Raw genomic sequence first — 27,933 nt, forward strand, 5'->3', positions numbered from 1 at the left:
CCTCTCTAGGATAGGTGGGACGAAATCGTCCCACCTACGTAACAGCCAGTGGAATCCCGTGGCGCGTTATTCAAATACCTTAGAAATGCTATTACTTCAATTTCTCAAACATATGACTATTTTACACCATTTTAAAGACAAGACTCTTGTTAATCTAACCACACTGTCCAATTTCAAAAAGGCTTTACAACGAAAGCAAAACATTAGATTATGTCAGCAGAGTACCCAGCCAGAAATAATCAGACACCCATTTTTTAAGCTAGCATATAATGTCACATAAACCCAAACCACAGCTAAATGCGGCACTAACCTTTGATGATCTTCATCAGATGACAATCCTAGGACATTATGTTATACAATACATGCATGTTTTGTTCAATCAAGTTCATATTTATATCAAAAACCAGCTTTTTACATTAGCATGTGACGTTCAGAACTTCCGGTGAATTTACTAAATTACTCACGATAAACGTTCACAAAAAACATAATTATTTTAAGAATTATAGATACAGAACTCCTTTATGCACTCGCTATGTCCGATTTTAAAATAGCTTTTCGGTGAAAGCACATTTTGCAATATTCTGAGTAGATAGCCCGGCATCACAGGGCTAGCTATTTAGACACCCACCAAGTTTAGCCCTCACCAAAGTCAGATTTACTATAAGAAACATTTTATTACCTTTGCTGTTCTTCGTCAGAATGCACTCCCAGGATTTCTACTTCAATAACAAATGTTGGTTTGGTTCAAAATAATCCATAGTTATGTTCAAATATCCTCTGTTTTGTTCGTGCGTTCAAGACACTATCCGAAGTGTAAAGAAGGGTGACGCGCCCAACGAAATATTCCATTACCGTACTTCGAAGCATGTCAACCGCTGTTTAAAATCAATTTTTATGCCATTTTTCTCGTAAAAAAGCGATAATATTCCGACCGGGAAACCGTGTTTACATTCAAAGAGAGAGAAAATAAAAACAGGGGTCACCTCGTGCACGCGCCTCAGTCTCATTGTCCTCTGATAGACCACTTACCAAAGGCGCTAATGTTTTTCAGCCAGGGGCTGCCTCGACATCATTCAGCTTTTTCCCGGGTTCTGAGAGCCTATGGGAGCCGTAGGAAGTGTCACGTTACAGCAAAGATCCAACATTTTCAATAAAGAGAGTCAAGAAGCCCAAGGAATGGTCAGAGAGGGCACTTCCTGTACAGAATCTTCTCAGGTTTTTGCCTGCCATATGAGTTCTGTTATACTCACAGACACCATTCAAACAGTTTTAGAAACTTTAGGGTGTTTTCTATCCAAAGCCAATAATTATATGCATATTCTAGTTTCTGGGCAGTAGTAATAACCAGATTAAATCGGGTACGTTTTTTATCCGGCCGTGCAAATACTGCCCCCTACCCTCAACAGGTTAGACCGCAGCGCCACTTGTGAGGCCCAAAATACTATGTATTGACAGCTTTGTGACTTTCAGCATTACCATTTGAGAGATGTTTTGTGACATCATGATTACCATTGGAGAGTTCTATCTGTTGAAGCTGTTACATCCAAGGGATGGAGCAAGACCTCCAGGGGACCAGTTTGATCAGTCTTTGTTACAAACGTCCGCAGGGTCTTCCAGTTCACCGTTGCCTAGTTACTGAGAGAGGAGAGTCAACATCCCATTCTCTGAGTCTATACACCAGAGATTCATTTATTGAGTCAATATGACCTTTAGAAGGTTGCTGGCCGTTGGCTGAAACAGGAGATGGGCTACTGCAGGCTAGAACTAGCCTCCTCCTCCCCCTCTTCCTCCCCCTCCTCTACCACCTCCCCATCCTCCTCCTCTACCACCTCCCCATCCTCCTCCTCCACCCCCCCCTCCTCCACCTCCACCTCCTCCTCCTCCCCCTCTTCTGCCTCCTCCTCCCCCTTCTCCTCCTCCCCAATCCCCTCCTCCTCTTCACCCTCCCCCTACTCCCCATTCCCCTCCCCCTTCCACCCCCTCCTCCACCTCCTCCCCATCTCCCTCCTCCTCTTCCTCCTCCCATCACCCCCCCCTCCCCTCAACGGCATCTATTTGTTCTCATTGGTCTAATCATGGATCTACTGGCATCCCTTAGAATAATAGGCTATAGGTTGTACATAAACCACTAACATACCAACAGCTGCATGATGGATAGTTTCAGAAAAATTACAATTCTGATTAGCAATAAAAATTGGTTAGATATTTTACAGAACTGCCAATTGTGCATGCTATGCAAACGATAACGGGAGAACATTTTAAACTGAGCGATTACTGTTCATTTCATTGGGTCTGTAGAAGTTGCGATTGACATTCAAAAGAAGCAATGAACTTGTCATATGCCTGCAGGGTCTACTGGTAAATTAGCTGGTAGTATTAGACATTGAGCAAAGAGGTTAAGTAGGAAACCTAACAATTGAGAATTCAAGTCATACCAGCACTTATAAGAGGACACAGAAAGATTACTCACAAAGGAAAGGAAAAGCCTTTTTCTAAAAAAATGATCTGTTCCAGTCTTTATTACAACATGATACAGTACATAATACACCTTTCCAATACGTACAAACATACCAGCCACTAATTTAGGATATTTTAGTACCAATCTTTTAGGATAAACAGGTAAGGATTACCATCGTAAAACCATTTTTAACATTCCACATACGGTAAGCTACTGGTATTTCAAACTGTGAATAATTTAACAGTAGAATTAACAAAAACTCTAAATCAGTTACATACAGTTGGTTGTTTTCAATTATCACAAATTTAGATGAAATCAGGAAACAAACCAAACATAATTAGAAACGTGCACCTTTTGCATTATTTTCTATGGGGAGCACTGGCAGCATACATCAGACATTCTAATGCTCATATCAATGGACTAACAAGCGTTTTCCATTTACAAAACCATTATGTTACTATTATATTTCTCCTATTTGGCATTCTGGCATTCTGAAACGTAATTCATAACGAAGTCCACACATCTCCACTGTGATGTGGTAGTAAAGTGTATGCAAGTCAGTGAAGAGTATACTGTCTCTGTTCCTTTGACTGCCATGGATCATGAGGCACAGTTTTATAGGCTACAGTACAGTGGGCAATGTAGACACTGTATATTTAGCTATAAATATTCTGGAGAGCACTTTGGACGACCTTCAGTGAAGTGACCTGAGGTGCAGATGGCCAAGCAGTGATTTCACTGTGGCTGTTGGCTTAGGTTCTGGAACACTGTTGGTGTTGGCCTGGGTTCTGGAAACACTGTGGGTGTTCTTACTGTGTTCTAGAAATACATGCTGGATCCAGGCTCACATCCATATAAGGAAGGCCTGAAATACAATATATCTATTTTACTTTATTGGTGACCTGATGAACATTTCGGAACCTCAATGTTGATGTCTTACATTTCTTCTCATTTTTCAAGCCAAAATAATTCCCCTAGAGTGAGCAGTGAGTAATCTATTGTATTCTTTTTTACTGACTCTCCCTCGACTCATCTTGTGAGTTTTAGAGAGGGTATAATTGGTCCACCAGGGACGTGGGATGAGTGATGAAAGACATCCTTCAGACAGAATACACACTGACTTTACCAATCACAGAACAGGGAAGAAGGAACTCATGCTGTATAGCACTTAACGATTTAGCTAAAACAATGTCTTTATTTGAGTCACTGTGTCCCTGGCCTGCCTGTGCCACAGGGGGACTGGCTAATGAGCAAGAGGAAGTGACACATTACAGAGAACGTAGCGTGAAGCAAGGAAACAAGCAACGTTTGAGGAACGAGTGGAACAAAAGCTGTGGTTTTAATACCTTCTCTCTCCAGACTGGTTACTGGCAGACTCTGTGGAATCACCAGAGACACTTAGGTAGAAACGAAATGGGAAATGTAGTTTTCCTTTTGTAGTTTTCCATTCATGAAGTTGGATTCCCTTTGGAGGAATAATGAACAAACACTGTACAATAGGCAATTAAAGCTGTCACAAAAGGTCAAGATAGTAATTGTACAGATACCCAGAGAATGTGAAAGTTCAGTATTCACCCTGTCCAGTACTGGTGGCCCGGCTCTCATTATTCAAGACAATTGCACTATTAGAAGCTTACAGGCAAGGCAAAACAAAGCATGTAGTCGTTCACCACCATCCACAGCCTCATTAAAGATCCATCCATGAAGCTTAATATTGACATTTCAGATTGTGTCTCATTCAGGCTAATGTTCCCTTCCCATTCAGGCTAATGTTCCCTTCCCATTCAGGCTAATGTTCCCTTCCCATCAATAGAAATAACTTGACTGGATCACTACCAGTTGACTTCAGAGGAGCTGCCTACTGCTGGATCAATGATGTGGCTACTGACTGATGGGTTGAGTCTAATGTTAAACCCATACCAGACTGACGACTGTGTATGTTGGGAGACTGACAACGCTATTATGGTATAAATGGCCGTTCTGTAACTGCGGCTCCATCTTTTACCAGACATGGGTACAGATGGTATTTGTTTTCTTTGAAATAGTTTTGAGTGTTTGATTGAGCCTGCCTAAAGTGCCAGATCAGCAGGGTTTGCACTTTTGACGACTATTCCATTGGTTCCATTGTGCCAGGTAAGCTCAATCAAGCGAAAACAAATCCTATTTGAACCCAGGCCCAGTAAGCCCAGTAATCATGACTGTAGTCGGTGGTCTTTTACATGGTCCTTCGAGCCGGATAGGAACAATGGCAGTCCGTCTAAGTTGAACAAATTACGTAATTCTTGATGATAACATTACCAAATATCAGACACCAACCAACCCTCCACACCCACTTCCCCTGGTCATTTCACCCCCAACCCCCACAACAAAAACAAAAACAAACTAATTCTGACCGGCAGGCAGGCAGAACACTTCTCTCGAGCTCCCTCCAAACTAAGGAGATATATTTTTATAGAAAGAAAAGTTCTTGGTTCATCCTGACACATCCCAGTTCATAAATAGCTGGACTTTTAGCTCTTGGTCTGCATCCAAAATGGCATCCTATTCCCTTTCTAGTGCACTACCTTTGACCAAAGTCGTGCACTATGTAAGGAATTGGTTGCCATTTCAGAAGCAGTTAGTGTGTCCCTGTCTCTTTAAGTCCCCTTGACGTTCTTGGTGTGGGGTCGTGATCCCAGACTAGCGTAGTAGGCACACTGGGAGGGGTCACACTGTCCTGGGGGTCCGCTGGGCCCTGGCTGGCCATGGGGGCCAGGATTCCCTGCTTCTCCCTGAGCTCCAGCCGCCCCGGGCTGCCCGTCCTTACCATAGCCTGGCATACCTGCTGGACCTGGGGGGTGGAGTAGCAAAGTCACACTGAAGCAACTGCTGCTTTCTTAGGAAGTTCAAGTGTCAGTCACTCACCCCACTCGTGCTGGATAGTGCATAGTTTAGCAACTACGGATCTCAAGATGGACACAAACAATCACCCATTTAGAATGATATTGCTGTAATAGAGACATTCTATTGATATATTGCTGTAATAGATCAACAGTACTGTACCTATAGGACCTGATGGTCCAGTCTCTCCTCTCTGTCCAACTCCATTTTCTCCCTTGTCTCCTCTGGATCCTCTCTCACCTGGACGGCACAGAGATGACAGACACAACACTCACAATGATGTTCTTACAGACAGTGCCTAAATCAAGACCACCAAAGGCAATGAATATCAATGATTGGTAAAACTGTGTTTTGTGGAAACCTGAAACCTCTCACGTAGTGGTTTGACAATATTACACTTTTTAGTATTATGCTCTCACAGTGTCTGTATATCTGAACCAAGAAATACAGTATGTGTGACCAATAACAATGGGTCTTCACTTTGGATCAGTTACCTTTAGGACCCATGGGTCCCCTCATGCCGTCTCCTCCATTCTGCCCTGGCATGCCAGGCTCCCCTGGGGGTCCGGGGCGACCGTGGCTCCCGTCTTTCCCCGAGGGGCCTGGAGGTCCTGGCCGACCTGCCGTGCTCTTCACATGGGCTGGCTGGATCTGGGCCATCAGGTACGCCATTTTGTCTGGAGGTGGAACCCACGGACACACACCATTAGGACTTACACATCTCATATGAGGTAAAACACACATTGCATACATTGCAGATTGCACTAATGTCCCATTGTCCCTAACAATACGCCAGTCTCACCATCTAATGCTTTAGCTAGTTCCTCCTGGATCAGCCTTCTCATTGTTTCCAGTGATGTTGACTCTCCCTGTTGGAAGGAGAAATTAGCATGTTTACGTCATCGATTTCCAGATGTCTGTAATATTTTCTATAGCACTTTGACTGTGGCTGGATATGAACAAGGGTATTTTGTAAACAACAAGACTGTGTTAACCTGCTGAGCTAAAACCTGGCGGTTAACTCTGGGGAGCCATTGCAAGTATTCAAGTCATTACTCACCCGTGGTCCTGGTTGTCCGGGGTTTCCAGATGTTCCCTGAGGCCCGGTAAGTCCCACCTCTCCTGGGGGCCCGGACATACCCATCATCCCTGTGTGGCCCTTACGGCCTGGGGGCCCCGGGTTACCAGGCATACCTGGATCTCCAACAGATCCCTTATCTCCCTTCCCACCTGAGTCGCCCTACAAAGACATCCAACAAAACACACTCAGAGACAATATAAACAATGTTGTTTATGGTATTTGGTTGAGCATGTACTCACCCTCTCTCCTTTGACTCCACGTTCTCCTGCTCTGCCTGACATACCCTGTGAAACAGACAAGGAGTTTGTTTAACGTGTCATTGGCAAGACATCTCCCAATCCATGTTCCACATCATATCTATTTCATAGTGTAAAGATACTAAAAGTAGCTGATGAAAATTGAAATATGTCTCCAAAAATCATCAACAAACAAACGAACCAATCAATCAATCACTCAATGGTTCTTACCTGTTTTCCCTCTGGGCCGACAGGACCAGCAGGACCCTAGATAGATAGAGAGATGGAAGGAAGAGACGTTTAAGTAGAAATACATTTGATCAAATCAGAAATGCTTGCATCACAACTTCAAATCCTCTTGTGGCTGAACATCAACTCAGACTGTTCCAACATGAAGGACTAGGAGGTGTAGCAACAGTAGCTTAGCACACTAGTAATGACGTTGATGAGCAGGAATCCCTATTTACCAAAGGTCCCTTTGGACCACTAAAGCCTGGTAATCCTGGGTTCCCAGGGTCTCCCTTGGCTCCAGCCGGACCCTGTAATACACACAGAAACACAGGGACTTATGATTTTCACATGGCGTAGTCATTTGTCACATGCACCGAACAGTGAAATGCATACTTACAAGCCCTTAACTAAGACTGCAGTTTTAAGAAAAATACACCAAAAAACAAACAAAGAGCAGCAGTAAAATAACAATAGCGAGGCTATATACAGGGGGTACCGGTACAGAGTCAATGTGTGGGGGCAACGGTTAGTCGAGGTAATTGAGGTAATATGTATATGTAGGTAGAGTTATTAAAGTGACTATGCATAGATAATAACAGAGAGTAGCAGCAGCGTGAAAGAGGGGGGGGGCACTGCAAATAGTCTGGGTAGCCATTTGATTAGATGTTCAGGAGTCTTATGGCTTGGGGCTGGAAGCTGTTTAGACGTCTCTTGGACCTAGACTTGGCACTCCGGTACCGCATGCAGTGAGGTAGCAGACAGAACAGTCTATGACTAGGGTGGCTGGAGTCTTTGACAATTTTTAGGGCCTTCCTCTGATGTCGCCTGGTATAGAGGTCCTGGATGGCAGGAAGCTTGGCCCAGTGATGTACTGGGCCGTACGCACTACCCTCTGTAGTGCCTTGCGGTCGGAGGCCGAGCAGTTGCTTTACCAGGCAGTGATGCAACCCGTCAGGATGCTCTCGATGGTGCAGCTGTAGAACCTTTTGAGGATCTGAGGACCCATGCCAAATCTTGAAGCTCTCAACCTGCTCCACTATATTCCCATCAATGAGAATGGGTGCGTACTCAGTCCTCCTTATCCTATAGTCCACAATCATCTCCTTTGTCTTGATCACGTTGAGGGAGAGGTTGTTGTCCTTGCACCACACGGTCAGGTCTCTGACCTCCTCCCTATAGGCTGCCTGTCACGTCCTGACCAGTAAAAGGGGTTATTTGTCATTGTAGTTTGGTCAGGGCGTGGCAGGGGGTGTTTGTTTTGTGTGTTTCTGTGTTTTTGGGTTTAGGTTCTATGTTATCTATTTCTATGTTTATATCTAGTTTTCTATTTCTATGTTGGGGTTTTGGCAATGACCTCCAATTAGAGGCAGCTGGTTGTCGTTGTCTCTAATTGGAGGCCATATTTAGTTGTGTTTGTTTCACTTGTATTTTGTGGGTGGTTGTTTTCCTGTATAGCCTGTGTTGCCTTACGGAACTGTTTTGTTTATTTTGTTCAAGTGTTATCTTTAAATAAATTAAGAAGATGAGCACTTTACCCGCTGCACCTTGGTCCAATCCTTACGACGACTCTGACACTGTCTCATCGTTGACGGTGATCAGGCCTACAATTGTGTCATTGGCAAACTTAATGATGGTGTTGGAGTTGTGCCTGGCCGTACAGTCATGAGTGTACAGGTGGGGACTGAGCATGCACCCCTGAGGGGCCCCTGTGTTGAGGATCAGCGTGGTGGATGTGTTGTTATCAACCTTTACCACCTGAGGGCAGCCCGTCAGGAAGTCCAGGATCCAGTTGCAGAGGGAGATGTTTAGTCCCAGGGACCTTAGCTTAGTGATGAGCTCTGAAGGCACTATGGTGTTGAACGCTGAGCTGTAGTCAACGAATAGCATTCTAACTTAGGTGTTCCTTTTGTCCAGGGGGAAAAGGGCAGTGTGGAGTGCAATAGAGATTGCATCATCTGTGGATCTGTTACGGTGGTATGCAAATTGGAATGGGGCTAGGGTTTCTGGGATAATGGTGTTGATGTGAACCAGACATGAGTACCACGGGTCGGTAGTCATTTAGGCAGGTTACCTAAGTGTTCTTGGGCACAGGGACAATGGTGGTCTGCTTGAAACATGTTTGTATTTCAGAATCAGACAGAGAGAGGTTGAACATGTCAGTGAAGACACTTGCCAGTTGGTCAGCGCGTGCTCAGAGTACACGTCCTGGTAATAATTCTGGCCCTGCGGCCTTGTGAATGTTTCCTGTTTGCTTATGGCTGTATACAGCTCATTGAGTGTGGTCTTAGTGCCAGCATCGGTTTGTGGTGGTAAATAGACAGCTACAGAGAATATAGATGAAAACTCTCTTTGTAGATAGTGTCGTCTACAGCTTATCATGAGGTACTTTACCTCAGGCGAACAAAACCTCAAGACTTCCTTAGATATCATGCACCAGCTGTTGTTTACAAATATACTAGGACGCCACTCCTTGTCTTACCAGAGGCTGCTGTTCTATCCTGCCGGTACAGTGTATAACCCGCCAGCTGTATGTTATTCATGTCGTCGTTCAGCCACGACTCTGTGAAACATAAGATATCACAGTTTTTAATGTCCCATTGGTAGGGTATATGCGCTTTTAGTTCGTCCATTTTATTATCCAGCGATTTTACATTGGCCAATAATACCGATGGCAAAGGCAGATTAGCCACTCATCGCCTGATCCTCACAAGGCACCCCGATCTCCTTCTGTGAAATCCTCTGTCTCTTTCTCCTGTGAATGATGGGGATGAGGGCCTGTTTGGGTGTCTGGAGTAAATCCCTCTCGTCCGACTCATTAAAGAAAAATTCTTCGTCCAATTCAAGATGAGTAATCGTTGTTCTGATGTCCAGAATCTCTTTTTGGTCATAAGAGACAGTAGCAGCAACATTATGTACAAAATAAGTTACAAACAATGTGAAAAAAAATAAATAAAATAGCACGGTTGGTTAAGATCCCATAAAACGGCAGCCATCCTTTCCGGCGCCATTATCTCACAGGCAGCACTACTCGTTATAAGGGACTGGGTGAGATTAACCTAACGTTTAGCTATCTGACGTTCTTATGAACGTTGCTATTGTTGGAGGTAAATCTCCTAAAAGATCTTGCGGTGGAAGACTAAACAGCTGCAAGTGATTCATATTCATATTTACAAGGGCTTGGTGGGGCTTGATCTAACGACCAGATACATAGTAGAGGGAAGCTGCTGTGTTCGCGAAATACAAACAGCATTTCACTGCATGTGCATGTTTCTGTTTTCACAGAAGCAATGTATGCAATGTTAAGAGCAGTTACTGCTGTATATAAATAATCACTCACAGGAGTACCAGGGGCTCCTGGCTTTCCTGAAGGTCCTGGTTCACCAGGTTTACCCTTGAGAGAGGTTGAGAGGTAGAGATGGAAGGAGGGAGGGAGAAAGAGAGAGGGAGAGAGAGCGAGAGGGGTAGAGAGGGAGAGGGAGAGAGAGCGAGAGAGGTAGAGAGGGAGAGGTAGAGAGGGAGAGAGAGAGCGAGAGAGAGAGAGAGAGAGAGAGAGAGAGAGAGAGAGAGAAATACAGACAGACATTTGTGTCACTTTCTATCAACCAGGTTGTCATCGTGCTAAGTCTGGTGTACTAAGTGTCAGCAGATAAAGGCTTGTCTACTGCAGTATAAAGGTGACTTACATTCTCCCCTCTCCGGCCAGCAAGGCCCTCTGGTCCAAGTGGTCCAATATTACCCTTCAAAAACAAACACAACGCATATATTAGTGAGACATTCCCTGTATGTTGATAATTACAGAGTTATGATTGGCTAAATTGGTGTTCTTACTCACGTCTTGGCCAGGTTTACCCTCTGGTCCACTACGGCCTTCCTTTCCATCTTCACCCTGATTGGTTAAGGACAGAAATATATTAATCAATGCAATCAATCAATTCACGGTAGGCCTCTCTTTTCCTAATTTTGTTCTATAGAAAATATTTTGATTATAGCTATAGAAAGGGGCTTCAATGGTAAAATCTATGGGGATTAGAGTAAAACTCCAACGCCTTGACCTTGATGGCTTGAATCTACGAGTCTTGGGTCAAGGCGAGACACTCTTATACAGTACATCCAATGTGTTCTTTAAAATCCATAGGTTGACGTGGAGGTAGAGAGGAGTCAATCCAACATAATCCTCTGTCTTAAGAGAGGTGTTCTGGTGATGCACTTGGGCACTTGGTCCATCTCGGTCAGAGAAAAGGCTGGAGGGGATGTGAGCCTGGCACTGTGTTTCAGTGCCTCAGTGGTGTCTGTAATGAGGCATGCCATTGGTCACACTATAAAGGTCACACTATACTGAGACATGCTATTGGTCACACTGCTGTGGCAGATATCGTATCCCAGAGCTGAGAGCTGAGTGAGATTTAATGAGAGTAGGCATGTGTCACAATTTTGAGAGTGAGATGATTTAATCTTGACAGACCAGGGAAGACATAAGCCCACGTTCATATTCAACACTTTATGGCCTAGTCATCTAATGTGTTGACTATTGTGACATGGGAGTCAATGGACTGACCTTTGACCCTGGTGGTCCAGGCTCTCCTCTGTGACCCTTGAAGCCCTGCATGGAGATAATCATTAACATAAATACACCAATATTACTAGTGAAATTATATTTTCATTAACCACACAGTTAAATAATCATCCCCACAGTTTTAGTTACTCACAGGCATTCCCCTGAGTCCTTGTTGTCCTGGTGGTCCTGGCTCTCCTTGTTTACCCTGAGATCACACCACATGGTCAGATTACACACACCAAGGGAATGATGTGCAGGTAAATATGCAGGGGACACATATTGTGCCTTGTATAACCAGAGACCATTATGACTGATTATGTACAGAATGTATCCATGGAAATGAAGCCCAATTAGATATACAGTACATGCAGAATATGTTGGGAATAATATTTTGGCCAAATCATGTGTACTCACAGATTCTCCTTGTTCTCCTTGGCGGCCATCTTTGCCAATTTTTCCCATTTGACCCTGTGGAACATTCAGCTTTTAGAATTTAGACTTAATTTTCAAACTGTTATTTACAGTCCACTTCATAAGTTCCACGTATGTTATCATGGTTAGCTTGAGATAGAGGTTGTACTAGTATTGTTACTATCAATAATATTTTGTCTTCAACAGGTACTTTCTACTCCTTCACAAAACTTTATCAACAGCGTTTCTCACCATTAAGCCTGGTAGACCTGGTGGCCCCTGGATTCCCTTCATCCCCTCCTTGCCCTACAGGGTGAAAACAGACACAAGATAGTTCCACAGATTCAACCATGATAAATCAACAACAACACTACGATGATTAATGACCGCTGCCAAAACAACACTCAGCCCAGTTGACCTATATGGCCAGCCAGTGGGACGAGGCCAATATAAAACTGATGACATGTAGTGCAATATGTGGTCTGAAAATGAAACACATTGACAGCATCCTGACTTTTTCTCCAGGGGCTCCTGGGGGACCGATGGGGCCGGGTTGACCGTTGTTACCCTACAGAGAGACGAAGAGGGAAGAGTCAGAAAGAACATTCATCCTACTGCAATGACCATCGGAGTTGGCAATACAGCACACAGGGATATGAGACTAGGCTACTAAATAGCAAAGATGATGGCCTATGGTAGGCACTGGTAGTACCACCAGGCAGGTACAGGTACTCACAGGATTCCCCATGATGCCAGCAGCACCGGGGTGGCCGGGGGGTCCGGTGTGGCCTATTTCACCTTTGTCTCCAGGCCCTCCTTGGGGTCCTCTATCACCTTTCACACCCTGTAGGACAAACAGTAAATAAATAATGCATATCACCTCTGGCCACTGTGTTCTATGGCAATGGACATAACAGACACAAACCACTGGATGTTTTCAGGTCTTCAACTCAAACATTTATATTCTATGGAGGTAAAAGTGTGCTGGTGATAATCGGGTGTGGTTGAGGAGGACTTGCCTTTTCTCCATTAGCTCCTGGGGGTCCAGTGGGTCCAGCCTGGCCTGCCTGGCCCTGCAAGGATAATGACACAGACACCATCAGTTTCTGGCTAGCTAAAGGCTATCTCTATACATCTCTCTTTCAGGTCTGTCTGTTTTTGTCTCTCCTCCCTCTCTCTCCCTCTCCAAAAAGACCATCAGCAGCCCTGTCTCCAGGTCCTGATCATTCACTATACCCCCCAGAGGACAGGAAGCCTAACGATGCTGAGAGAGCCAGCCTGATACCTTCCCACCACTTCAGTCAAACACAGTGTGATGAATACAGGAGACTCCTCGGAGGAGACTTCTCCTAGGCCACTGTCTGAGGCATGCTATTATGAAGTTAATAAATCTTCTTCAGGCTAGGGTCTTTTTTCTCTTCTTCCTGTCTGACTGACATGCCCAAAGTAAACTGCCTGTTACTCAGGCCCTGAAGCCAGGATATGCATATAATTGGTACCACTGGAAAGAAGACACTCTGAAGTTTGTGGAAATGTTTAAATAATGTAGGAGACTATAACACAATAGATATGGTAGGAGAAAATCCAAAGAAGAACCAACCCGGAAATACTTTTTTTGAGAGGCTATGCTCTTCCATTAGAACATATAGGGAAAAAGTTAAATCCAGCTCCCAGATTGCAATTCCTATGGCTTCCACTAGATAACAACAGTCTTTGTTCAAGGTTTCAGGCTTGTTTCTTCCAAAACAAGGAAGAATTCTGAGTTTTGACACAGGAACACAGAGTTGGAAATCAGTCTGTGAGCGCACGATGAAGAGGACGCGCACCTGTTAATATCACTTTTCTATTGAACATACTTCTTTCCGTATAAAATATTATAGTTTAATTACATTTTAGGGTACCTGAGGATTAAATATAAATGTATTTTGACTAGTTTTAACAAAGCTTAGCGGTAGCTTTATGGATTCCTTTCTCTGCCTGTTGAACGAGTGAATTACTCAAATCGATGGCACCAACTAAACTGACTTTTTGGGACATGAAGAAGGATTTTATCTAACAAAACGACACTACATGTTGTAGCTGGGACCCTTTGAATTGAAAATCAGAGGAAGATTTTCAAAAAGTAAGTGCACATTTAATCGCTATTTGTGAATTTATGAAACCTGTGCTGGTTGAAAAATATTTTGATGTGGGGCGCCGTCCTCAAACAATGGCATGGCATGCTTTCGCTGTAAAGCCTATTGTAAATCGGACAATGCAGTTAGATTAACAAGAATTTAAGCTGGCGGGACGCCTAGCCGTAACTTCTCTTTGTAGTGTTTAGAGTATGAAGAAGTGCTGTGGAGAGGATCATATTATTCCTATTAATGATTCAGGATGTGACTTTATCATACAACAGATGGAATAGCATGGTGCTCTGACTTTGTCCTTACTTGGTACCCATCCTGTCCATTCGTCCCTGGGGGTCCAGCTTGTCCCTTGTCCCCTGGTGTCCCTGGCAGACCAGGCTGTCCCGGGGCTCCGGCTGGGCAGTCTGAACACACATCCTGAAGGGCAAGGAGAAACACCGAGTGATGAAAGAATCCTTCTGTCTCAGAATACACTGTATCACCAAAGATGGAGGAAACAGTACTATAGTAATAGCGCTCTCCTCCTTACCTTCAGATTCAAATCCGACAAGTCTGCTGCTGCTCCCTGAAACAGATGGTTTATATTAGTTTGATCCATTATTATATAAAGGTTGATTGGACTGATTTTCACATTATTTGTTTGAGTACATCCCCATAGGTGTTCCATCATGTCAGTGCAGTGGTAACGAAGGTACAGTATAGTGAAGGTACAGTATAGTGAAGGTACAGTATAGTGAAGGTACAGTTTTTGGTCTCAGTTTGTAGTGTTGGGACGTTTCCAAACCCCATTTACTGTACTGGTCAACTTACTGGCTCTCCTGGGGATCCCTTCTCTCCTGGTCTTCCTGGTAAACCATTGTGTCCTGCAGGTCCCTGTGCACCAGCGACGCCTGACAGACCTCTCATGCCCTGAACCAGGAAACAAACAGCAGTCAGTTGAACTTTTCTTTGAACATTACTCAGTTCATGTTTTCACATTGACTTTGTCACTCTAAGACTGAGCATAACTATGACAAAAATGTTTTTACCGGTGGTCCAACTGCACCATTTGGCCCTGAAGGTCCCTGTAAAAGATAAAGATGTTCTCAGTGTTCAAAATATGCTGCAAAATTGAATGTGTGTGTGTGTGGCGTGGTTATGTGTGTGTAGTGGTTGTCTTTACCGGGGGTCCAACTTTGCCTTCTCCTGGAGGACCCCTGTTCCCTGGAACCCCCTGAAGTCCCTGGGATCCGGGTTGGCCCTGGAACACACAGACACAACCTTGGTTACCATCCAATAAGACACCAACAGAACCTTGGTCACCATCCAACCAGGGGACACTGTGTCCTCTTAATGCAATCGCCAATACTCTCTGATGACATTACTGTACTATCGTAATGTTTGGCTCAGAGAGTTCCGCTGTGCTGAGCAGAGTGGTTGTTGATCTTTGCAGGTCTTGGCTGCTCAGGCAAGATACATCACATTTGTGTGTATTTCTAACAACAGAGAATCCAATGTGAAGTTTTAGTATTCAGTGTGGTGGTTGTAAAGGTGACCATGGAGGATGGTTTAAAAACTACAGAGATGGAATCAACAGAATGTACATGCAAGGCCTCTACCTTGCACTATCCTCAATTAATTACTCTCTCTATCCCCCCCCCCCACTAATCGGCTCCCAAAAAAGCTGTTGTTAAATCAGTGTGTCAGTCACGGTATGGTGGTCAAAGAAAATTGCTTTTGTCCAACCAAAATGGATTGTTTTCTTCCTAAGCTAGAGAAAAATAAAAACGTTTTGTTACCAGAATCACCCCTGGCTTCAAGGCACTAATGTTTCTCTCTACCCTTCCCTCCCTTCCACCCCAACCCAACTTTAAAATGACATTACCTTCTGGCCGGGCGGTCCTTCAATTCCCTGCTGTCCAGGATCACCCTGTAATATAATATCACACATAACACTATTATGAGCCCACTGGCTGGTGAAATCAAACACTTGGCATTTAAAGTCTTATAGCATAAAATACATGGTCCTACAGTTCCCTGGACTAGGGTAATAGAAACCAATGTAACACATAGGAGAATAATCACTATGTATTTGTGCAAATAGTGTACTGTACTGGTGTATGCATGAGGGTTATGTGTTATGTGTTATAGAGCAGCAGCTGGCAGTAGTAAAATGGACACACACACACACACAGCACATGTCCTGCTGGGTTCATTCATTAGTTTAATGTGATAAAGCGGGAAATTGTGTATGTTCTGTTTGTTTGCTTTCTCAGCATTATCACCATATGTTTGTGGTGTAGAAAATGAGTAAAAAGGTTCTAGGTCAAAACGTTGGCATAACTGTATAATGCGGGTTGTACTGCACTAACATAACCAGTCATACTGTAGTATGGTTGTATTTAAATGCATGTTGATTTATGTACATGTGCAGCCAATACCCGTAAAGGATGTGAATGGCTTTTCAATTGAAACCCCAGAGCCTGAGCTCTTCATTTCCTGATTGGATAAGTGCCAACAAACTCTGGTTCATACTTCTTAGAGTCTGGATAACAAGTTAGATGTGTGTTAATTCTGTAGTCAGGACTTTTTCCTGACTATGCCACAAGACCATGCAAAAAGACCATGCAAAACTCTTGACCTTGGTTATAGTGGTCACGCAGACAGGAGAAACTCGAGGTTTGAACCCAACAATGAGGTTTGAACGTAACAATGAGGTTTGAAGGTAACAATGAGGTTTGAACGTAAAAATGAGGTTTGAACGTAAAAATGAGGTTTGAACGTAAAAATTAGGTTTGAACGTAACAATGAGGCTTGAATGTAACAATGAGGTTTGAACGTAACAATGAGGTTTGAACGTAACAATGAAGTTTGAACGTAACAATGAGGTTTGAACGTAACAATGAGGTTTGAACGTCTTATACAGAGTGATGTTTCTGTGTCTTACGTTCTGTCCGTCTTTGCCCTTCCCTGGTAGGCCAGGGGGTCCTTGTATGCCTGCATCTCCAGGAGGGCCTGGGGCGCCACCACGACCCTCCTTCCCCATCTCTCCCTGGAGCACACCACATGATGAGCATAGCATAGTGTTGCATAGCATAGCTTAGTCATTCACACAGCACGAGTTACAATAGAAGGTCCCTAGAACACACGAGTTACGAGTTACAATATGATGTCCCTAGAACAACACATTTGAGATCACCTGTTTTTCCATATTGCAAAGCAGTGATACGGTTACTGACCCTCTCTCCTCTCTGTCCAGCTATTCCAGGTGGTCCAATGGTTCCAGGGATGCCCTGTGTCATAGACAGAGAGAGAAGTTCAGGGCACACATTAGGTTAAAGGTTAGTTTAAAGCATAAGGGATGTCCTCGACCACCAGCACACAAATTCCATATGTTTAAAATATTTTGGGGCTGTCATTTTCACAAAATGAACCTACCACATTGCCAGGCAGTCCACGGGTACCCTGTGTTCCCTGCAATCCTGGAGGACCCTGGAATAGAAACAAGGCTTCATTCACAACTGTCTATATGTAATATTATTATCAGACAAATATACAGCAGTAAGGATCCAGAACTTACAGGCTCTCCTTGTCTCCCAGTCTCTCCTTTAGGGCCAATGTCACCTTTAGGTCCCTGCATTGACAGGGATAACAAACAAGGTTATGAAGGAAGTGGAAATCATTCAGTATAATATGTCAAATTATGTTGAGGTTTGATTTCTATTTTCCAATGGAGGACACCTTATGTAGGTCCTTATATAATCCGCGATGAAATTTGACAATATAAAAACAATGATTGAGCTCATAGAGAATCAACTAAATGTATTGAAAATGTATTAATTTGTCTAAGTTTATCATTAGACATGAACAGAGTACATCAGCGATTCGTATTTCCTGCAACTTTCTGAAGACCAGAATGCCCTTGACTGTGTGCGTGCAGTGTCTACCACTTTTAATAAACTGGGTGGTTTGAGCCCACGGGTATGACAAAACGTTTAGTTTTACTGCTCTAATTTCGTTGGTAACCAGTTTTTAATAGCAATAAAGCTCCTCTGGGTTTGTGATATATGGCCAATATATATTTAATTTTAATTTTAAATTGAACCTTTATTTAACAAGGTAAGTCAGTTAAGAACAAATTCTTATTTACAATGACGGCCTACCCCAGACAAACCCGGACGACGCTGGGCCAATTGTGCGACGCCCTATGGGACTCCCAATCACAGCCGGATGTGATACTGCCTGTATATATACCGCGTTGCGTCATGCCTAAGAACAGCGCTTAGCCGTGGTATATTGGCCGTATACTACACCTCCTCTGGCCTTATTGCTTAAGTCTAGCCGTTAGCGATGATGCCAAGGAAAACCGTCTTCTCAATTAAAGGTTAACTACAAAGTAGGCTGTGCTTACCTGGCAAAATGCTATCATGATTATTTGCATCAATTCAGAGTATTTATTTTGCAAACTCTACCATCGCATGTGCGCTACAAAAACACAGCTAAACAACAGCCTCTTGCTAGGCGCGCACTTGAATTAAAGGGTCACTAAAATGTCTTAGAATTTTTCCCTGACCTCAATAATGATCTCCTGATGTGGTTTAAAAAGCAACTTAACATATTGGTTGCCACGTGTGTTTTTCTGTTGCTCATTACAAAAATTAGATTTCAGTCTTAGAGGAGTGTTTCCTGACCAATTAATGATGTTTGTCCCCTATGAGACACTGTAGATGCAGAAGTCTATTTCACTTCCTCAAAATCCCAAGAATGAATCTAAGATAACTCAATAAATATGTAATTGATTTTGAAGTTTTTGCCGAGGATGTTTTAGTTGCGCAATTTTACATCTAACTAAGGTGTTTAGTGCAGTATTTCTCAAGTAAAGAAATGGTGACGTGTTGCCTTATGTAAACAGTCGGAGCTGCTGGACAGGTCTGTCGCAATGTCTATGCTGTTCACCCCATGTTAATGTGAAAATGGACAGACCTTAATTTACCCTTTGTGACACATGGATGTTCCAAAATTAGTTTTAGACGAGACTGACTTTATGACCAAAATTATCCTATTTGCACTTTGTAGTCAATTTTGACGCTCAAATAACTTTTTCTGACTCCTATTGATGCCACATAGGCCGCTTCAAAGGGATTCGGTGCTTTTTAAAAGCAGTCCTTCTTTAAGAGTTGTACAAAATGGTATCAGGCCCCAAAAATATACAGATTTTATAGGGCCCTTATGTTATAGTCTCTACGTGGGTTGTGAATAGATGAGTGTCCAATTATAAATAACATTTGATTGACTGAAGTCCTTACCTGTGGTCCAGGCAGTCCCACAAAGCCTTGTTCACCAGGCACTCCTCTTGGACCCTTCAGACAACACGTTAGTTAGTAACATCCCCAGAATGATGTTCAACATCAAACAAATGATACCCTATTTTGCAATGCCATATGATTCCTTTCAAAGCAAACAGTGTCCATCCTAATGGTAGAGCACTGTAACTGCAACGGTGGTGTAAAGTACTTAAATAAAAATACTTTGAAGTACTACTTAAGTTGTTTTTGGGGGTATCTGTACATTACTATTAATATTTTTGACAACTTTAACTTCACCACATTCCTAATGAAAATATGTACTTTTTACTCCCATACATTTTCCCTGACACCAAAAAGTCCTCGTTACATTTTGAGTGCTCAGACAGGACAGCATTATGGTCCAATACACTCACCTATCAATATAACTCATTGTCATCTGATCTGCCTAAGATCTAGTGGACTCACTAAACACAAATACTGCCTTTGTAAATTATGTCTAAGTGTGGGAATTTGATGTATACAATATACTTTGACTTATGACAATTGAATACTTTTCCACCACTGTGCATAAGTACAATTTAAACTAGAACGTTTAGACTTTAACTCAGGTAGTATTTTACTGGGTGACTTTCAGTTTTACTTGAGTCATTTCCCATTAAGGTATCTTTACTTTTACTCCAGTATGACAGTTAAGTACTTTTTCCACCACTGAACTGCAGCATAGTTGATGTCCATCTGACTCTACCAAATAAAGGAGACACTTTCATCGACTCGCATCTCTTTTGGCATCCAGTGGAGAGTTTGGAGCACTGCTGATTTTCCCCAAATGCAGCCTAATGTTACTCCATTGGTACTGTAGAAGGCTCCTTCTATTCTGAACTCACAATATCTCCTGGATTCCCCTGCTCTCCCTTTTCTCCTCTCTCTCCAGGTGTTCCCTGGGGAGAAAGAAACAGGATAAATGCATGTCCAGGCTGTGTAATATTTCTGTATAGTAATACCTGTTGTGTACAGTTTCTAGGACTGGCGACAATCAACTAAAGCCTACATAAAAAATGCCTAGACATTAGGCCTGGAGAAAATGTCTAACACAGAGCAGTTTCTAACCAGCAAGGTCACACCAGATCGACTTCAGTATTCATTGTTTCTCCTGGTCCTCAGGATGTCAGGAAATGCCTTCAATAACATCCGCTAGGGGCTACGCATGAGCCAATTATGTCTAGTAGGCTCACAGCCTTAAACCACATGCTCCAGCTCTGAGGGTTGTGGGTTCAATCCCAGTGCTGGGCACTTATTTTTTCTGTTTTAACCCTATCCCAAACCGGAATCAATGCCTAAACGTAACCCTATCCCCCCCGGACAAACGTTGAATACTGAAGTGAGACTGTGAGATCTTGTTGGTTTCTACAGTACTTACAGGCTCACCAGGCTCAGGGATAACATTGGCCACCTGAGATAAAAACAGAGAGACAAGTTAGCCAACAAGCATCCTCAAATTGCAATGCATTTTTCCAGGAAGTTTTTTGTTTGCTTAGTTGTACATGGATCCAAATGTTTTATTGTTTTGATATATGCATGACAAAAAGATGATTTAGTTCACAGACATGTCAATTTTCACAGTTCGAATTTACTACAATACATCTTGTCCTTCCCTGAGTTGTTTTACAGTGTATTAATGTCAGTGGAGGCTGCTGAGGGGAGGACGGCTCATAATAATGGCCGGAAACGGAGCAAATAGAATGGCATCAAACACCTGGAAACCATGTATTTGATACCATTCCATCAATTTTGCTCCAGCTATTACCATAAACCCGTCCTCCCCAATTAAGGTTCCACCAACCTCCTGTGGTTAATATGGTCATTTGCACCAATCAACATCCCTTTATTTTACTCACATTTCCTGGTATTCCTGGAGTTCCCTTGGGTCCTGTGTCACCCTGAGGCGACACACACACACACATAGTGTGTGAATGTTAATTAACTCATTACAACACACTAGTCCCCTGGTGGTCCTTAGTGAGACAAAGTGAAGAGGACAAACACACTCTCTGATACAAGCAGCAAACATCTTTCATGCAGCTAACATAGCTTTTATGCTAATAACCATGCTTATCCAATCGCTCGTCAAACAAAACACACAGTAACAAGAATCTTGTTCATTGTTACTGACTGTCTAGTAACAGCAAAGGTAAGAGACTGTGCGGCTTTTAGATGATGTTGTGACATACAGTAGCTAGCTGTTTACATGAGTCTTTGTGAATCAATGTCTCATATCTCTGTCTTACCTTGTCACCTTTGTCACCCTTTGGCCCGAGAGAGCCGTCTAGTCCCCGGTCACCCTAAAAAAGAAAAAACAAGACACAAACAGGAGCAAGGTACACAAGGAGATTTAGATGCAAGCTGTCATTGGGCTGATGCACAATTCAGGAGTGTAGCTTTAATTATGCTTATGAGATCAAACTCACCTGTCCTCCTTTCTCTCCTTTTGGTCCAACAACACCTGGTTGTCCAGTTAAACCAACTTGTCCCTGTAAGACACACACACGCACACACACACACGCACACACGCACGCACACACGCACACACGCACACACACAGAAAGATGAAGAGCATGTGAGATGGGGAACTTTTAGTTGAGTATAATGATTTAAGGTCATAGCCAGGTATTAGTAACTCACCCCCTCTCCTCCAGGTCCTCTTGGTCCCGGTGGTCCTTCTTCACCCTATAGCCGTGACACATTCAGTCATCATGAGATCATAAGATTCCTCAGACCACGCTTGACATTTCTGTAACACTGTCTATTAACTACATCGGCATTCAAGTGGGGGGGCTGTAAGGAGCCATGCACAAGGAAAAATGATTGTCTATAAACGCAGAGGTATATCTCAGATGGTTTCTATCCAACAACTCCAGCTCCTATTTAATGATCCTTCCAGCTTAGGTGAAAGGGATACTTTAAAAGTCACCTTTATAGACTCCATATAAACTTTAGTCTGCTACATTACTTTTATGAAGTCCCATTGATATGGCCTGGATGTCCAGATAGAGGTTACATCTGAAATGGCACCATACTGTAATTCCTATGTAGTTCACTACTTTTGACCAGAGCTCTATGGAGTGCTCTATATGGGAAAAGGGGTGCCATTTTGGACAAAGAGTAGTATCACTGTACCTTAGGACCAGGTTTACCAGGGAAGCCATCCAATCCAGACTCTCCTCTAGGCCCCTATGGAGATGAATGAATAACACAGCTTGGTACATTTATGGTATTGTATCAGATATTATCCTAACTAACACATAATGTTATCACAATGCTGCAAATAGGTTGGTCATGGCATTACCATGTGACAACATTCTGAGAACCTAAACGTGTCGGTAAGGATACCATCCTCTATAACTTTGGAATGTTACATGTTATTAGATGTTTCCTTACTGTTTTGTGAGGAATAAAAACCAGAAACATACAGTTGGTTATGAAACATGAATCACTACTTCTACTAATACTACACAGACCTTGGCTCCGTCATTTCCTGGAAGTCCGTCCAGCCCATCGTTTCCAGGTAAACCCTTCCAACAATAAATATTGGGATAAGTCTGGGACATGAGTGCTTTGACAACTCAATGTTACTTAAGTAAATCATATTATGTAAATGTGGAAAAAATATACAGTTTACTTACTGCTTTGCCTGGCTCTCCTGGTTTCCCTGAAAATCCAATCTCGCCAGGTAGACCCTGAGCAAAGAAAATGGAACATATTGCATTTTCTATTATTTCCATTTCCTCTATGTGGGTTACATTTGCTTTGGATGAGCTTTTGGGATGACTGCTGACAGTAAACTGCTGAACAGCCTTCAATGGATTGTTGGTGCACCGAACTCACAGGAGGTCCAGTTTGTCCAGGGTTTCCTTGCCCTCCAGGAGGCCCCTGGGAACCCTATAAAGAGACACAGCATCATCAACAAAAATGGTCATCAACCTCAGTCCAACAGGCAAGACATACAGTACCAGTATCAGCCACTAGAGGGGGGAGTATTGTAATGTACAGTATTGTATTCTAGGTTGGCCTGATATTCTGTCAGCTGCGTGTCGTGGACATATAATGAGTAGGGCGATGAGTTATTCCTGGTAGGTACTGTAGTGGTGTAAAGTAACTAAGTAAAAATACTTTGAAGTACTACTTAAGTAATTTTTGGGGGTATCTGTACTTTACTATTTATATGTTTGACAACTTGTACTTTTACTTCACTACATTCCTAAAGAAAAGAATGTACTTTTTACTCCATACGTTTTCCCTGACACTCAAAGGTACTCGTTACATTTCAAATGCTTAGCAGGACAAGACCATTTTCCAATTCACACACTTATCAAGAGAACATCCCTGGTCATCCCTAATGCCTCTGATCTGGTGCTCACTAAACACAAATGCTTTGTCTGTAAATGATGTCTGTGTTAGTGTGCGCCCCTGGCTATCTGTAAAAAAACAGTAAAATAAATTGTGTCGTCTGGTTTGTTTAATATAAGGAATTTGAAATAATTTATCATTTTACTTTTGACAATTAACTATATTTTAGCAATGTCATTTACTTTTGATACTTAAGTATATTTATAACCAAATACTTTTAGACTTTTACTCAAGTAGTATTTTACTGTGAGACATTCACTTTTACTTGAGTCATTTTCTATTAAGGTATCTTTACTTTTACTCGAGTATGACAATTCGGTACTTTTTCCACCCCTGCTGGTAGGGTGGTCACATCGTCTAAAGAAATTCCAGGCCCTAAGGCGCTAATTATTGCTTTTAAGAGTGATATTGAATATTAATGAATTTATGCAATGTGGATGAGTTCTGAAGAGGCCGAGAATACAGTATTTTCCATCCAGTGGAAGTGTTTAGTGACGCTAGTACTGAGAGAGAAGTAGTGTCAGGTACGCAGTCCATGGTGAGAAGTTAACATCCAGAATGAAATGTCATTGAATGAGCCCAAGCAAGGTTTAAGAGCTGTGATAACTGACACATACTCCATTCATTGTGTCAAAAGAGTTCTTATGAAAGGTTGGTAATGACTCACATCAACACCATTATCCCAGTAACCCTAGACCCACTCCAATTTGCATACCGCTCAAACAGATCCACAGATGATGCAATCTCTATTGCACTCCACACTGCCCTTTCCCACCTGGACAAAAGGAACACCTATGTGAGAATGCTATTCATTGACTACAGCTCAGCGTTCAACAGCTGCAGCATCGAGAGCATCCTGACTGTTTGCATCACTGCCTGGTACGGCAATTGCTCGGCCTCCGACCGCAAGGCACTACAGAGGGTAGTGCGTACGGCCCAGTACATCACTGGAGCTAAGCTGCCTGCCATCCAGGACCTCTACACCAGGCAGTGTCAGAGGAAGTCCCTAAAAATTGTCAAAGACCGCAGCCACCACAGGCATAGACTGTTCTCTATACTACCGCATGGCAAGCGGTACCGGAGTGCCAAGTCTAGGACAAAAAGGCTTCTCAACACTTTTTACCCCCAAGCCATAGGACTCCTGGACAGGTAATCAAATGGCTATTTGCATTGTGTGCCCCCCAACCCCTCTTTTACGCTGCTGCTACTGTCTGTTTATCATATATGCACATTCACTTTAACTATACATTCATGCACATACTACCTCAATTGGCCCGACCAACCAGTGCCCCCGCACATTGGCTAACTGGGCTATCTGCATTGTGTCCCACCCACCAGAAAGTAGCAGTAGCGTAACGGGTGCCAACCCCTCTTTTACGCTACTGCTACTTTCTGTTTATCATATATGCATAGTCACTTTAACCATATCTACATACTATCTCAATCATCCTGACTAACCGGTGTCTGTATGTAGCCTCACTACTGTTATAGCCTCGCTAATGTATATAGCCTCGCTACTGTTATTTCTCACTGTCTTTTTACTGTTGTTTTTATTTCTTTACTTACCTATTGTTCACCTAATACCTTTTTTGCAATGTTGGTTAGAGCCTGTAAGTAAGCATTTCCCTGTAAGGTCTGTTGTATTCGGCGCACGTGACAAATAAACTTTGATTTGATTATGATGCAGTGAATCATACTGTTACACATAGCCCTCATGGTCCAACAGATGTTTTTGTCACGAAATGTATCTGTAAATGATCTGATACTGTAGGACACAATAAAGAGTGCCTGTAATGGATAGCACACAGAAATAAAATAGTATCTTACAGGTGGTCCGGGTAGCCCGTCAACACCAGGTAATCCACTTTCACCTTTCCTGCCCTGAAAAAGGAAGACACAAAACCAAATATCATACATCAAAAAACGTAACGTTGGAAGAAAATAAACCTGTGCTGGAAAACATGTTTATTCACTTAGTAAAATCAACCCTTTAAAACCTTTACTGCTTTGGCAACTCCTGTACTTGAATCCGACTCACTCTCATTGTATGCACTGTGATATACTGCCCTCTGCAGGATTCTTTAAGATACTGTGGTGGCTAATTTCTGCATTACCAAATGAAGAGAGTTACAAACTTCACACACTAAACTCCATCTTTAATAACAAGAGCTTTGCAAAAGACCTTTGACTTTCAATTTTGCGCTATCTCTAATGAACCATTGAAAAGTGACAGCACAAAAGTACAAAGATCTTTTATAGCCAAGATACACCCCTCTCAACCTACATGACGAACCACAGATCTTAGAAACAGTTCACAAAGGGACTTTATAATTGAGAAAGGAGTATCCCTTAGCCAGATAGCATTTGCTATAAATTATCGCTCAGTTTGGTCCCTATGATGAGGTTCTAAACCCATTCCTGGTACGGTATAGCACAAAAACACTGTCTCAACCAATGTCATAAATCAATTCACAACTCTAGATACTCCCATCTCAAGTAAACCCCCTCTTGACTCCGCTACTGGACAAGCTCACTGAGGGGAGTGAGCCTCTAGGTCATACACTATCCCAAGATAAGTGCAACATCAGAGGGGACAAACAATGGTTCCAGACACTGCCATACACCTTCCCCCAATGCCAAAGGAGGGAGTGACTTGCACACAGACATTGTGGAGACAAGTAATTGGTTCCCCATTAATCACACCATCCCTTCAAATGGTTAAGAATTGGTAAAGACACATTCACATATGAAGACAATGTTCCATCCTGTCCTCTTCCCTTTCTGATATTCTGCATAGCCACAGGGACATGTAAAAGACAAGCCTGACCTCTCCCCTCTCTGGGCCCCAAGTGACTGAGCCCCAGCTAAGGGAAAAGTGCAACTGCCAACATTCATTATCCAAAGGGATACATTCTAATGACCAGTATCTCACATAAGCATATTGTGCAAATAAAACATCTTAATTATCTATGTTACCCAACTAATTCTGATTCATCCGCCACAATACTGCGTCACGTTTCACGTGAGACGGCCCTACTGCTGCGACTGATACTGTTAACGTAAAGTATGGGCCGGTGGACAATTCTTTGAGGCTTGTCAGGGAAACAGTTGACTGATGATGGCTGCGGTGTGGACTGTGATGCGTGTGAGGAGCCAGGGAAGGTCCACTACACGGCTGATCAACCATGTGACTGGCCCTGTCGGCCATGACAGCACCATTATCACAGCAGAAATCCCTCAGTGACTTCACATCCTCAATAAACACACACACACACACACACACACACACACACACACACACACACACACACACACACACACACACACACACACACACACACACACACACACACACACACACACACACACACACACACACACCTCAAGCACCGTATGAAAGGTTCACTTAACACTACATCCCAGAAACTACTATATCCCTTGTCATTGAAATTATTAATGGCTCTGGGCCAGCCCCCATCCCACCAAAGTGAAGGTCTCAGCAACAGTAACAGCACACGGAGGTACAGTTAAGTGCTTCAAGCCACGACAGAACAACCCAAAAGGTCAAAGAGAAAACAGATCAAGCTGTAACTAACTGATGTGTTGCTCAGAACAGAACAGAACAGAGTGGACTAGGCCAGTGGATCCAGTCTGAATACCCCACAGTGAACAGGTTAGACTTAAAGCTCCAGTAGAGGTAGTAAGGAGGACAAAGTAGATAGGTATCCTAGCAGTTAAGAGAGTTGGGTTAGTAACTAAAAGGTTGCTGGTTTGACTCCCCGAGCCGACTAGGTGAAATATCGACCTATGTGTCATTGACAAAGGCACTTAGCACTAATTGCTTCTGTAAGTCTGTAAGGCTTTCTGTAAGGCTTCCGACTCTGTCAATCACCACATTCTTATCTGCAGACTCAACAGCCTTGGTTTCTCAAATGACTGCCTCGCCTGGTTCACCAACTACTTCTCAGACAGAGTTCAGTGTGTCAAATCGGAGGGCCTGTTGTCCGGACCTCTGGCAGTCTCTATGGGGGTGCCACAGGGTTCAATCCTCGGCCGACTCTTTTCTCTGTATATATCAATGATGACGCTCTTGCTGTTTTTTGGCTCTTTTGCACACAAGTATTTCTACTTGCACATCCTCATCTGCTCATCTATCACTCCAGTGTTAATTGCTAAACTATAATTACTTCGCCACTATTGGCCTTTTTATTGCCTTACCTCCTTAATTTATTTTGCACACACTGTATACAGATTTTTCTATTT

At 43.0% G+C, this 27,933-nt stretch overlaps 1 protein-coding gene across 2 annotated transcripts in view; it reads right to left on the reverse strand.

Annotated features, from left to right (window-relative positions):
* Nucleotides 1-2,501: 2,501 nt before the first annotated feature.
* Nucleotides 2,502-27,933, reverse strand: part of LOC106588620 (collagen alpha-1(XXII) chain) — a 77,478-nt gene continuing 52,046 nt past the window's right edge. For both annotated transcript variants that reach the window (XM_014177786.2, XM_014177785.2), the window contains 40 exons: nt 25,498-25,551; nt 23,149-23,202; nt 22,947-23,000; nt 22,782-22,835; nt 22,441-22,494; nt 21,946-21,990; nt 21,732-21,794; nt 21,552-21,605; nt 21,162-21,203; nt 20,684-20,716; nt 20,151-20,204; nt 19,267-19,320; nt 17,541-17,594; nt 17,399-17,452; nt 17,200-17,253; nt 16,908-17,012; nt 15,846-15,890; nt 15,144-15,221; nt 15,010-15,045; nt 14,792-14,890; nt 14,511-14,546; nt 14,285-14,398; nt 12,872-12,925; nt 12,589-12,696; nt 12,367-12,420; nt 12,105-12,158; nt 11,856-11,909; nt 11,593-11,646; nt 11,442-11,486; nt 10,719-10,772; nt 10,570-10,623; nt 10,224-10,277; nt 7,123-7,194; nt 6,887-6,922; nt 6,659-6,703; nt 6,399-6,578; nt 6,141-6,207; nt 5,833-6,015; nt 5,501-5,578; nt 2,502-5,288 (listed from right to left, as the gene is read on the reverse strand). In XM_014177786.2, coding sequence (XP_014033261.1) covers nt 5,095-5,288; nt 5,501-5,578; nt 5,833-6,015; nt 6,141-6,207; nt 6,399-6,578; nt 6,659-6,703; nt 6,887-6,922; nt 7,123-7,194; nt 10,224-10,277; nt 10,570-10,623; nt 10,719-10,772; nt 11,442-11,486; nt 11,593-11,646; nt 11,856-11,909; nt 12,105-12,158; nt 12,367-12,420; nt 12,589-12,696; nt 12,872-12,925; nt 14,285-14,398; nt 14,511-14,546; nt 14,792-14,890; nt 15,010-15,045; nt 15,144-15,221; nt 15,846-15,890; nt 16,908-17,012; nt 17,200-17,253; nt 17,399-17,452; nt 17,541-17,594; nt 19,267-19,320; nt 20,151-20,204; nt 20,684-20,716; nt 21,162-21,203; nt 21,552-21,605; nt 21,732-21,794; nt 21,946-21,990; nt 22,441-22,494; nt 22,782-22,835; nt 22,947-23,000; nt 23,149-23,202; nt 25,498-25,551 — 2,730 coding nt within the window. In that variant the 3' untranslated portion in view covers nt 2,502-5,094. The remainder of the gene's footprint in view (nt 5,289-5,500; nt 5,579-5,832; nt 6,016-6,140; nt 6,208-6,398; nt 6,579-6,658; nt 6,704-6,886; nt 6,923-7,122; nt 7,195-10,223; nt 10,278-10,569; nt 10,624-10,718; nt 10,773-11,441; nt 11,487-11,592; nt 11,647-11,855; nt 11,910-12,104; nt 12,159-12,366; nt 12,421-12,588; nt 12,697-12,871; nt 12,926-14,284; nt 14,399-14,510; nt 14,547-14,791; nt 14,891-15,009; nt 15,046-15,143; nt 15,222-15,845; nt 15,891-16,907; nt 17,013-17,199; nt 17,254-17,398; nt 17,453-17,540; nt 17,595-19,266; nt 19,321-20,150; nt 20,205-20,683; nt 20,717-21,161; nt 21,204-21,551; nt 21,606-21,731; nt 21,795-21,945; nt 21,991-22,440; nt 22,495-22,781; nt 22,836-22,946; nt 23,001-23,148; nt 23,203-25,497; nt 25,552-27,933) is intronic.

This window comes from Salmo salar, chromosome ssa27, assembly GCF_905237065.1.
Source record: "Salmo salar chromosome ssa27, Ssal_v3.1, whole genome shotgun sequence".
Lineage (NCBI taxonomy): Eukaryota > Metazoa > Chordata > Actinopteri > Salmoniformes > Salmonidae > Salmo > Salmo salar.